Source organism: Myxine glutinosa, chromosome 2 (assembly GCF_964187855.1).
Source record: "Myxine glutinosa chromosome 2, kmMyxGlut1.1, whole genome shotgun sequence".
NCBI lineage: Eukaryota > Metazoa > Chordata > Myxini > Myxiniformes > Myxinidae > Myxine > Myxine glutinosa.
In genome coordinates this window covers 263,297,622-263,309,279 of record NC_136262.1, presented here as the reverse complement: position 1 = coordinate 263,309,279, position 11,658 = coordinate 263,297,622, and the positions used below count along the sequence as shown (strand labels likewise).

The following is an 11,658-nucleotide window of genomic DNA, read 5'->3' as shown; positions in this document are numbered from 1 at the left end:
TTCCAAGGAACAGTTCCAATGGAACATTCTTGTATGTGTTTCTAAAACTCGTTTACATTTTTGATAATCCAGAAATTTCTCAGAAACAAGACTTTCAGACGGCAATGATGAAAGCATTATAATGAGGTGTATATTAGTATATCTCTAGTTTGGCTGGTTCTTCCAACATCTCTTATTTATGTAATGTTTATTAATCTCATGTTTTAAAATTGACGTCAAAGCGGCTGAATTTAATCTAATCTGAAATAAAGTGATTGTTTTCGTTTTAAAGGACAATTTTTCTTCATGTAAAGTTGTTTGATTTGAAAACGAGACGAGACCTCCCTGAGGGATTGTTACTGATGTTATTGATTTTGAAAAATGAGGCATTTAGTCAGCAAAAGGTTTATTTATACCATCATCAAAAATACATGAAAACTAAAACTGGCAGCTCGATGTAGATTATTAAGCGGTGTATAAGCTGAGGCGCTAAGTTGGGTTGTTTATTTGGCGAGTTTACGTGTAGTTTATTTTTTGATGTTTTACCATGGTGTCTTTATAAACATGTTCTCCATTGGTGATGCTTGTAAACATTCCCTTATAGTGTCCATTAAATGAAACCAAGAGCCATTGACGGCACGGTCGGGTTCACGTTGGGTTGGGCGGACCGTAGCGCACAGGCTCCCGATCACTCACCGCTTCCTGTGGTAAGATTTTCGTGATTTGGGAGCACGGACGGGGCCTGTGCTCGTCCTCGCTTCAGCTCGGGTCTCTTCGTCGTGACGAGGCCCCTCCGGCCATGGCTCAGCCGGAGAAAAAGTCCGGCCTCCTGCGAAAATCCTCCGGATCCAAGAAGGTGCTCAAGGAGAAGGTGGTCCTCATGTACGATGAGATATTCAAGGTGTGTGGCTTCCTCTTCGGGGTCGTTCTGGCGCACCGGGCTCTTCTTTTTTTCGTGAGCTTGTCGGTTATACGTGGCGTTTAGTGAATTGGAACGTAGACCCGTTTGAGTGGTGTGAATGAGGGGTCGGAGTGTGGGTGCTTGTGCTGCTTGTCCATAGAGCCTCTCTTCCCAAATGGACAAGGTGTGTGTTGCCACCTCACGTACCCTTCGCATCTCAGTGGTGACGTCATGTGTGTTGTTTTCAGACTGAAGATCCAGTTCAGAACAATCTTCGTTTCTGGGAAGAGCTCTTCCTTCTGAAGGTTTGAATCTTTAAAAGTAAACGATCGTTTGTTTAAAATGAGACGTCATTCCGTTGTTTGTTCATAAAGTTTGAAAGGGGTAAACAAAGTGGAAGGGGGAGATGTTTCTGAACGAAATCCGCCACGAGAATGCACACAGGTGATGAGGATTTGATGAGGTGCAATGTGAGTTTGTAGGTCCATGTTGATGTTCAGGTGATGAGGTGCAATGTGAGTTTGTAGGGCCATGTTCATGTGATGAGGCTTTGAGGTGCAATATGAGTTTGTAGGGCCATGTTCAGGTGATGAGGCTTTGATGAGGTGCAATGTGAGTTTGTAGGGCCATGTTCATGTGATGAGGCTTTGATGAGGTGCAATGTGAGTTTGTAGGTCCATGTTCAGGTGATGAGGCTTTGATGAGGTGCAATGTGAGTTTGTCGGGCCATGTTCATGTGATTTGGCTTTGAGGTGCAATGTGAGTTTGTAGGGCCATGTTCATGTGATGAGGCTTTGAGGTGCAATGTGAGTTTGTAGGTCCATGTTCAGGTGATGAGGCTTTGATGAGGTGCAATGTGAGTTTGTCGGGCCATGTTCATGTGATGAGGCTTTGAGGTGCAATATGAGTTTGTAGGGCCATGTTCAGGTGATGATTCTTTGATGAGGTGCAATGTGAGTTTGTAGGGCCATGTTCATGTGATTTGGCTTTGAGGTGCAATGTGAGTTTGTTGGGCCATGTTCATGTGATTTGGCTTTGAGGTGCAATGTGAGTGTGTAGGGCCATGTTCATGTGATTTGGCTTTGAGGTGCAATGTGAGTTTGTAGGGCCATGTTCATGTGATTTGGCTTTGAGGTGCAATGTGAGTTTGTTGGGCCATGTTCATGTGATGAGGCTTTGAGGTGCAATGTGAGTTTGTAGGTCCATGTTCATGTGATTTGGCTTTGAGGTGCAATATGAGTTTGTAGGGCCATGTTCATGTGATGAGGCTTTGAGGTGCAATGTGAGTGTGTAGGGCCATGTTCATGTGATTTGGCTTTGAGGTGCAATGTGAGTTTGTAGGGCCATGTTCATGTGATGAGGCTTTGAGGTGCAATGTGAGTTTGTAGAGCCATGTTCATGTGATGAGGCTTTGAGGTGCAATATGAGTTTGTAGGGCCATGTTCAGGTGATGATTCTTTGATGAGGTGCAATGTGAGTTTGTAGGGCCATGTTCATGTGATTTGGCTTTGAGGTGCAATGTGAGTGTGTAGGGCCATGTTCATGTGATTTGGCTTTGAGGTGCAATGTGAGTTTGTAGGGCCATGTTCATGTGATTTGGCTTTGAGGTGCAATGTGAGTTTGTAGGGCCATGTTCATGTGATTTGGCTTTGAGGTGCAATGTGAGTTTGTAGGGCCATGTTCATGTGATTTGGCTTTGAGGTGCAATGTGAGTTTGTTGGGCCATGTTCATGTGATGAGGCTTTGAGGTGCAATGTGAGTTTGTAGGTCCATGTTCATGTGATTTGGCTTTGAGGTGCAATATGAGTTTGTAGGGCCATGTTCATGTGATGAGGCTTTGAGGTGCAATGTGAGTGTGTAGGGCCATGTTCATGTGATGAGGCTTTGAGGTGCAATGTGAGTTTGTAGGGCCATGTTCATGTGATTTGGCTTTGAGGTGCAATGTGAGTTTGTAGGGCCATGTTCATGTGATGAGGCTTTGAGGTGCAATGTGAGTTTGTAGGGCCATGTTCAGGTGATGATTCTTTGATGAGGTGCAATGTGAGTTTGTAGGTCCATGTTCATGTGATGATTCTTTGATGAGGTGCAATGTGAGTTTGTAGGGCCATGTTCATGTGATTTGGCTTTGAGGTGCAATGTGAGTTTGTAGGGCCATGTTCAGGTGATGATTCTTTGATGAGGTGCAATGTGAGTTTGTAGGTCCATGTTCATGTGATGATTCTTTGATGAGGTGCAATGTGAGTTTGTAGGGCCATGTTCATGTGATTTGGCTTTGAGGTGCAATGTGAGTTTGTTGGGCCATGTTCATGTGATTTGGCTTTGAGGTGCAATGTGAGTTTGTAGGGCCATGTTCATGTGATTTGGCTTTGAGGTGCAATGTGAGTTTGTAGGGCCATGTTCATGTGATGAGGCTTTGAGTTGCAATGTGAGTGTGTAGGGCCATGTTCATGTGATTTGGCTTTGAGGTGCAATGTGAGTTTGTAGGGCCATGTTCATGTGATGAGGCTTTGAGGTGCAATGTGAGTTTAGGGCCGTGTTCATGTGATGAGGCTTTGAGGTGCAATGTGAGTTTGTTGGGCCATGTTCATGTGATTTGGCTTTGAGGTGCAATGTGAGTGTGTAGGGCCATGTTCATGTGATTTGGCTTTGAGGTGCAATATGAGTTTGTAGGGCCATGTTCATGTGATGAGGCTTTGAGGTGCAATGTGAGTTTGTAGGGCCGTGTTCATGAGATGAGGCTTTGAGGTGCAATGTGAGTTTGTAGGGCCGTGTTCATGTGATGAGGCTTTGAGGTGCAATGTGAGTTTGTAGGTCCATGTTCATGTGATTTGGCTTTGAGGTGCAATATGAGTTTGTAGGGCCATGTTCATGTGATTTGGCTTTGAGGTGCAATGTGAGTTTGTAGGGCCATGTTCATGTGATGAGGCTTTGAGGTGCAATATGAGTTTGTAGGGCCATGTTCATGTGATGAGGCTTTGAGGTGCAATGTGAGTTTGTAGGGCCATGTTCATGTGATGAGGCTTTGAGGTGCAATGTGAGTTTGTCGGGCCGTGTTCATGTGATGAGGCTTTGAGGTGCAATGTGAGTTTGTAGGTCCATGTTCAGGTGTTGAGGCTTTGAGGTGCAATGTGAGTTTGTCGGGCCATGTTCAGGTGATGAGGTGCAATGTGAGTTTGTCGGTCCATGTTCAGGTGTTGAGGCTTTGAGGTGCAATGTGAGTTTGTCGGTCCATGTTCAGGTGATGAGGTGCAATGTGAGTTTGTAGGGCCATGTTCAGGTGATTAGGTGCAATGTGAGTTTGTAGGGCCATGTTCAGGTGATGCTTTGAGGTGCAATGTGAGTTTGTATGTCCATGTTCAGGTGATGAGGTGCAATGTGAGTTTGTCGGTCCATGTTCACGTGATGAGGCTTTGATGAGGTGCAATGTGAGTTTGTCGGTCCATGTTCAGGTGATGAGGCTTTGAGGTGCAATGTGAGTTTGTAGGTCCATGTTCAGGTGATGAGGCTTTCAGGTGCAATGTGAGTTTATTGGGCCATGTTCAGGTGATGAGGCTTTGAGGTGCAATGTGAGTTTGTTGTGCCATGTTCAGGTGATGAGGTCCAATGTGAGAGTTTGATTGCACGTCCATGTCCAGGTGATGAGGCTTTGATGAGGTGCAATGTGACTTTGATTGCAGGTCCATGGTCAGGTGATGAGGTCAATGTGAGTTTTAATTGCAGGTCCATGTTGAGGTGATGAGGTCCAATGTGAGTTTTAATTGCAGGGACATGTTCAGGTGATGAGGATTTGATGAGGTGCAATGTGACTGATTGCAGGTCCATGTTCAGGTGATTAGGATTTGATGAGGTGCAATGTGAGTTTGTAGGTCCATGTTCAGGTGATGAGGCTTTGAGGTGCAATGTGAGTTTGTAGGGCCATGTTCAGGTGATGCTTTGATGAGGTGCAATGTGAGTTTGTAGGGCCATGTTCAGGTGATTATTTGAGGTGCAATGTGAGTTTGTAGGGCCATGTTCAGGTGATGAGGCTTTGAGGTGCAATGTGAGTTTGTAGATCCATGTTCAGGTGATGAGGTGCAATGGAAGTTTGTAGGTCCATGTTCAGGTGATGAGGTGCAATGTGAGTTTGTAGGGCCATGTTCAGGTGATGAGGTGCAATGTGAGTTTGTAGGTCCATGTTCAGGTGATGAGGTGCAATGTGAGTTTGTAGGTCCATGTTCAGGTGATGCTTTGAGGTGCAATGTGAGTTTGTCGGGCCATGTTCAGGTGATGAGGCTTTGAGGTGCAATGTGAGTTTGTAGGGCCATGTTCAGGTGATGCTTTGAGGTGCAATGTGAGTTTGTCGGGCCATGTTCAGGTGATGAGGCTTTGAGGTGCAATGTGAGTTTGTAGGGCCATGTTCAGGTGCTGCTTTGAGGTGCAATGTGAGTTTGTATGTCCATGTTCATGTGATGAGGCTTTGAGGTGCAATGTGAGTTTGTCGGGCCATGTTCAGGTGATGAGGCTTTGAGGTGCAATGTGAGTTTGTCGGGCCATGTTCAGGTGATGAGGCTTTGAGGTGCAATGTGAGTTTGTATGTCCATGTTCATGTGATGAGGCTTTGAGGTGCAATGTGAGTTTGTATGTCCATGTTCATGTGATGAGGCTTTGAGGTGCAATGTGAGTTTGTCGGTCCATGTTCATGTGATGAGGCTTTGAGGTGCAATGTGAGTTTGTAGGACCATGTTCAGGTGATGCTTTGACGTGCAATGTGAGTTTGTCGGGCCATGTTCAGGTGATGAGGCTTTGATGAGGTGCAATGTGACTGCAGGTCCAAGTTCAGGTGATGAGGTCCAATGTGAGTTTTGATTGCAGGTCCATGTTCAGGTGATGAGGTCATTGTGAGTTTTAATTGCAGGTACATGTTCAGGGGATGAGGCTTTGATGAGGTGCAATGTGACTTTGATTGCAGGTCCATGTTCAGGTGATGAGGTCCAATGTGAGAGTTTGATTGCATGTTCAGGTGATGAGGCTTTGATGAGGTGCAATGTGACTTTGATTGCAGGTCCATGTTCAGGTGATGAGGTGCATTGAGAGAGTTTGATTGAAGGTCCATGTTCAGGTGATTAGGTGCAATATGACAGTTTAATTGCAGGTGCATGTTCAGGTATCGCAGTACCTGGACATGTATACATGAATCGTAACCTTGGTTTTTTTACGAGCTGGAGGCTGATGCTTGGAATGTTTGTGCCTTGTGTAGGTCAATCTGGAGTACTTGGAGGCGAAGCTCGAATCGCTGGTTGGGGATCAGTTGATACAGATGAAGGATAACATAAACGGCCTGTTTCACCACAGTGTTCTGACCCTGCGTGAGGACCATCAGATCCGTGTGGTCAATGCTTTACAGGTGAGCTTGGCTGCTGTTGTTTTCACCGTGTGGTGGAATGGAGCTTCTACGAGTCCTGCAGCTCAGTCTATGGACCGGTAGCTGGTAGTTTACCTTGTGTACTTTTTTTTCTTTTTTCTTTTTTTTTTGTAAACTTTTTTTTATTATTTATTTTAATACAGAAAGTTCTTTGCTCCATGAAACAAGACTGTGATTTTTTTTTTTTCACTGCTTGAACGACTGATCCACACCAACATCCACCTTGTGTGTTGTCATCATAGCCATCTAACTAAGCCTGATGTTGGCTTAATGGTTAAAGTGGCTTGTCTAAGATCTTAGAGTCTTGAGTTTGAGCCCCTGTCGGGCTGTTGAAATAACACCATGTTGGTTGACTCAGCCTATCATCTTTCTGAGATCAGCAGCACAGCTATGCTTCCAGAAAATGATGCAACGAGCAGCCATAAGTTGCATATGAAACAACATGGCCATGTGACTCACTGATGGCTTCATGTGCTGCCATCACTGCCAACTGACTGACAGCATAACCTTCTTGTCATTCGCCTTGTACCTGCAGATAGTGTAACTACAAGCCGTACGTGTTGTTACTTGTAGGTTACACTCCCGGTTCAGTCTTGTTTTTTTTGTTTTTGTTTTTGGGTGATTTGTGTTGCAGGAAGCATAATGTACCTTTGGACTTTTGCTTGAGGAAAACAATAAATGTGTAAGATATGTACCAAGTATGGGGATCACTTGTTAATAAATGCGAAATGGGGACTGGGAGGCTGGTTGATTTGGGAATGGGGATTTCCTGCTTTGTTCATCATCAGTTCAAGGAAATGCATCATGTTTATTGCTATAAACGAGTCTGTCGATGCACGTGTTTCATTTAGTATCGACAGTCGCAGCCAAAAATATTGGCACCCTTGCACTTTTTTCAAATAATGCTCCATTTCTTCCAGAAAATTGTTGAAATAAAAAATATTTTGGTATCGACATTTGTATTTCTTTGGTTTGCGGTGGAACAAAACAAAAAGCTGAAAAAACTATGAAATCTTAGCTTATTCCACACAGAAATCCTAAAATGGGCCGGATAATATTATTGACACCTTTTCGAAGTTGTTAGAAATAATTAGATTTCAAGCAGGTGATTCTCCTTTATATTGGAATTGAACTCACCTGTGGTGAGTTGCAGATACCTGCAATATAAAATTCACTCATTCAACCAGTTTGAACCACCTTTAGAGGCCATTTTTCCCCACAGAGCAGGGGTTAGGGTTTTTTGGTAAAGCGCATCATCTCTATGTTTACAGAAAACAAAACGAAGCCTTCAAAGAAAAAAATACCTTCCCTACAGTCAAACACGGAGGAGGTTCAGTGATGTTTTGGGGTTGCTGTTCTGCCTGTGGCACTGGGTGTCATAAATGTGTGCATGGCATCATGAAATCAGGAGATTACCAAGCCATTTTGGCACGCAATGTTCAACCCAGTGTCAGAAAGCAGGGTCTCAATCAAAGGTCATGGGTCTTGTGGCAGGACAATGACCCCAAACACACTTCAAAAAGCACCCAGGAATGGTTCAAAACAAAACGCTGGACTGTTCTGAAGTGGCCAGCAAGGAGTCCAGATCTAAATCCCATTGAACATTTTTGGGGAGATCTGAAAACAGCAGTTTGGAGAAGGCACCCTTCAAATCTGGGAGAACTGGAGCAGTTTGAACACGAAGATTGGGCCAAACTGCCAGGAGAGAGGTGAAGGAAGCTCATTCATGACGATAGGCGGCGCTTGACTGCAGTTATTTTGTCCACAAGCTGTGCTACCAAATATTAAGTCTCGGGTGTCAATAATTTTGGCAATGCCATTTCTTTTTATTTTCTGATTTAAAAGGATATATTAAGTTCTGAATCAAAAACAAAGGGTCTGTAATATTAACAGTGAAATAAAGAATTGTGGGGACCAAGTACTTTTGTTAATTTCAACCTATTGTTAGAGTATACAACATGCATTTTAAGGCCATTTTCCCTGCTAGAGTGGGGGTTAGCCTTGCGGTCCCCATGACAATCTTCTCCATTTTGCCCTATTTTCTGCATCTCTCCTTGTTAACCCCCTTGCCCGCATTTCTTCTTCCACTATCTTTAGCCAAGTCTTTCTCGGTCTTCCCCGTCCTCTACTTCCTTCTACATTAACTTCCATTACTCTTCTCAACCAGTCACTTTCATCCTTCCTCAACACATGACCAAACCATCTCAACCTGTTCCTCTTCACAGCATCAATCACAGGCAATATTCCCATCATCTTTCGCAATTCATCATTTGTCTTCCTCTCTCAACGATACTCCGCACATCCATCGAACCATTCGCATTTCCACCCTTTCCAGCCTTTGTTGCTGCTCTACATTCATTACCCATGTCTCGCTCCCATAAATCATAACACTTCTCACACATGCAGCATACACCTTTCCCTTCAGCTTCAGCGACACTCTCCTCCTCATCAGCACGCTACTCAGTTCCCGAAACTTCTTCCATGCACATCTCACTCGAGCAACCGTTGCCGAGTCTGATCCACCTTCTCCATTCAGCATGTCTCCGAGGTAGCAAAATGTTTTCACACCTTCCAGCTTCACGCCGTCTCCAAGATCCAACTCAACATTTCCTCCATCTGCAGCTCCCACCGTGCACACCTTACATTTGAATGTAGCTGCCACACTGGTAAATGACCCAAATGAAATGACTGGTAAATGACCCAATAGGGTAAATGACCCTATTGTTAGAGTATATTGTGAGTTATTTGAAAAAAGTGCAAAGGTGCCAATATCTTTTTTGCCACGACTGTATAGAACCACCTTTAGAGGCCATTTTCCCTGCTAAGCAGGGGATGGCCTTTTTGGGCACTGTGGTCCCCTTTTTGAAGCAATATTTTACAGCCGGCTGCCTTTCCTGCCATGAACCCTGCTAGTCGCCTTTTGCACCTCACTGGGAATTACCAGTGAACTGGTACTCAATTTGGCAACCTCGGAAGGATGACAGGCTGAGTCAACCCCCTTGGCATTAATTCAGCAATCGACCAGGATTCAAACCCAGGATCCTAGGATCCCAAACCAGCACCCTAACCGCTGAGCCAACACCAGGCTTGGCCACTACTATACAGTGCATTCAGAAAGTATTCAGACCCCTTCACTTTTTTCACATTTTGTTATGTTGCAGCCTTATGCTGAAATCGTTTAAATTCATTTTTTCCCTCATCAATCTACACTCAATACCCCATAATGACAAAGAGAAAACAGGATTTTAGAAAGTTTTGCAAATGTATTAAAAATAAAAAACTGATATTGCATTGACATAAGTATTCATACCCTTTGCTATGACACTTGAAATTTAGCTCTGGTGCCTCCCATTTTTCTTGATCATCTTTGAGATGTTTCTACACCTTGATTGGAGTCCACCTGTGGTAAATTCAATTGATTGGACATGATTTGGAAAGGCACACACCTGTCTATAGAAGGTCTCATAGCTGACAATGCTCACAGACATAAAATTCCACAGAATCTTGTTCTCATCTTTCAGATGTAAAGATCAAGCTTTTGGGTCTCACTATCTCTTTCCTGGGAAAACCACATTTCAAATCTGGCCTCCAAAGCCAGTCGCCGACTGGGCATCCTCCGTCGTGTGAAGTCCTTCCTAGGCACACCTGAGCTCCTCACCACATACAAGGCTTTCATCCGCAGCTCTATGGAATACTGCTCTCCCCTCTGGGCTGGTGCTCCTGCCTCACACCTAGCTCATCTTCACGCTGTTGAAACCAAAGCGTTCAGAATCATTGGAATCTCTCGCGATGAAGCCAACTCCAAGGGCCTCTCACTCACTCACCGCAGGCAGGTTGGTGGTCTTTCCGTCTTCTACCGACTCCTCTCTGGCCTTGCCCCCCCAGCTCTCTCTGGGCTCTGTCCCCCAAATATTCCTACAGGTCGCACAAGATCTGCCTGCAACCCTCTTATGGTTAAACTGTCAAAATCAAGACTCTCTGCTCACCTTCACTGCTTCATTCCTCTTTTCTTCCGCCTCTGGAACAAACTCCCTCACTCTCTTCAATCCCACTCCTCCCTCCAGGTCTTTAAAACAGCTGTTCACCACCATCTCTTATCTTCCCCCATCCAAAACCTTGATCTTTTCTACCCCTGCTAATTTCACCCCAAATCCACTTTTTTGAAATACCAACTTCTGTCCTGGAAGACCTTGGTGTCCTTGTGTTTTATACTTCTCCCACCCCACCCCCCCCCCCCCCTTCCCACGCCTCCTCCCCCCAAGCCCTCTCCCTCCCACACATCTCCCTGCTCTCAAATGTTGTGTTTGTGTGCTTCCCCTTCTCTCCCCATCTTGTCTTCTGCTCCCTCTTTTTATATATTTTGTTTGTCTGGTTGATTTGTTTGTGAAATAAATGTTCGCTCTTTCACGAGCCTCGATTCAGTATACAAAAAATATATATATATATCCCTTTAAAATGAAAGTGATGGATGGATGGACGGACACAATGACATTTCTCCTTTTGGAAATAAATATTGTTGGAAGCATTCTTTAAAACATTTCTAAAATGGCTTGTACATAATTTATTTTCAACTTTTGACTCCCATCCCAAATAAGTTCTGCTTTACTAGGAAGTGATTTTCTTGTTTTTTCTTTTGTCCTAATTTGTGACTTTTAGACCCTTTGTGGACTTCTGCGGGGAGTCCATCAGAAGAACATGCCAAACACTGGTTTTGACATCATTGACATCCTGATGGGTTTTGACAATGCGGAGGAGGAAATGAAGGTAAAGGTGGCCCGTTAAATGTGTGGATAGACTAACTCCAATGTGAGAAACCAATGTGAGATTGCTCGCTTGCTAATATGTGGAATAATTAAAATAATTACAGGGATTTTCCCATGTATTGTATTTGTTTGTCAAACTGAGTTCTTTCATCATTTTGTTTGTTTAATTTTTGTCATTGTGGTTGAACATTTATAAACGGCAAGATTTGTAATAATGATGCAGTTCTAATTGTAAAGTGGAAATTACTACTAAATATGGGCCTTCAAGTATATGATGTCAATACAAATTAACATGGCCTGGCATTTGAACAGTGGTGGTTGTGGTGGTGGGGGCGGCGATGCTGATGCTGGTGGTGGTGGTCGTCGTGGTGGTGTTGATGTCGTGGTGGTGTCGATTTATTTTAATTTTTGCACTCTTGTCACCCTCATTATATTTTTTGAATATGATCCACTGAGTTGGGTCATTACTCGATCATTGCAATTACATGTCACGGTGTTGGGGCAGTCTATTATAACGTGTGGCAATGAGTGGACTTTGGCAATACAAGAGTTGGGACTGTCGGGCCTGGTTGTTTCATTCCTTCATCTGGCACTTACAGATGAATTGGCTCTTT

At 44.1% G+C, this 11,658-nt stretch overlaps 1 protein-coding gene across 2 annotated transcripts in view; it reads left to right on the top strand.

The window, feature by feature from the left end:
• Nucleotides 1-304: 304 nt before the first annotated feature.
• ARMH3 (armadillo like helical domain containing 3) overlaps nucleotides 305-11,658 on the top strand; it is a 128,042-nt gene continuing 116,688 nt past the window's right edge. The window contains exons 1-4 of one of the 2 annotated variants that reach the window (XM_078772521.1): nucleotides 305-880; nucleotides 1,129-1,185; nucleotides 6,117-6,263; nucleotides 10,938-11,045. In XM_078772521.1, coding sequence (XP_078628647.1) covers nucleotides 779-880; nucleotides 1,129-1,185; nucleotides 6,117-6,263; nucleotides 10,938-11,045 — 414 coding nt within the window. In that variant the 5' untranslated portion in view covers nucleotides 305-778. The remainder of the gene's footprint in view (nucleotides 881-1,128; nucleotides 1,186-6,116; nucleotides 6,264-10,937; nucleotides 11,046-11,658) is intronic. The other variant, XM_078772522.1, reaches the window with a different exon arrangement.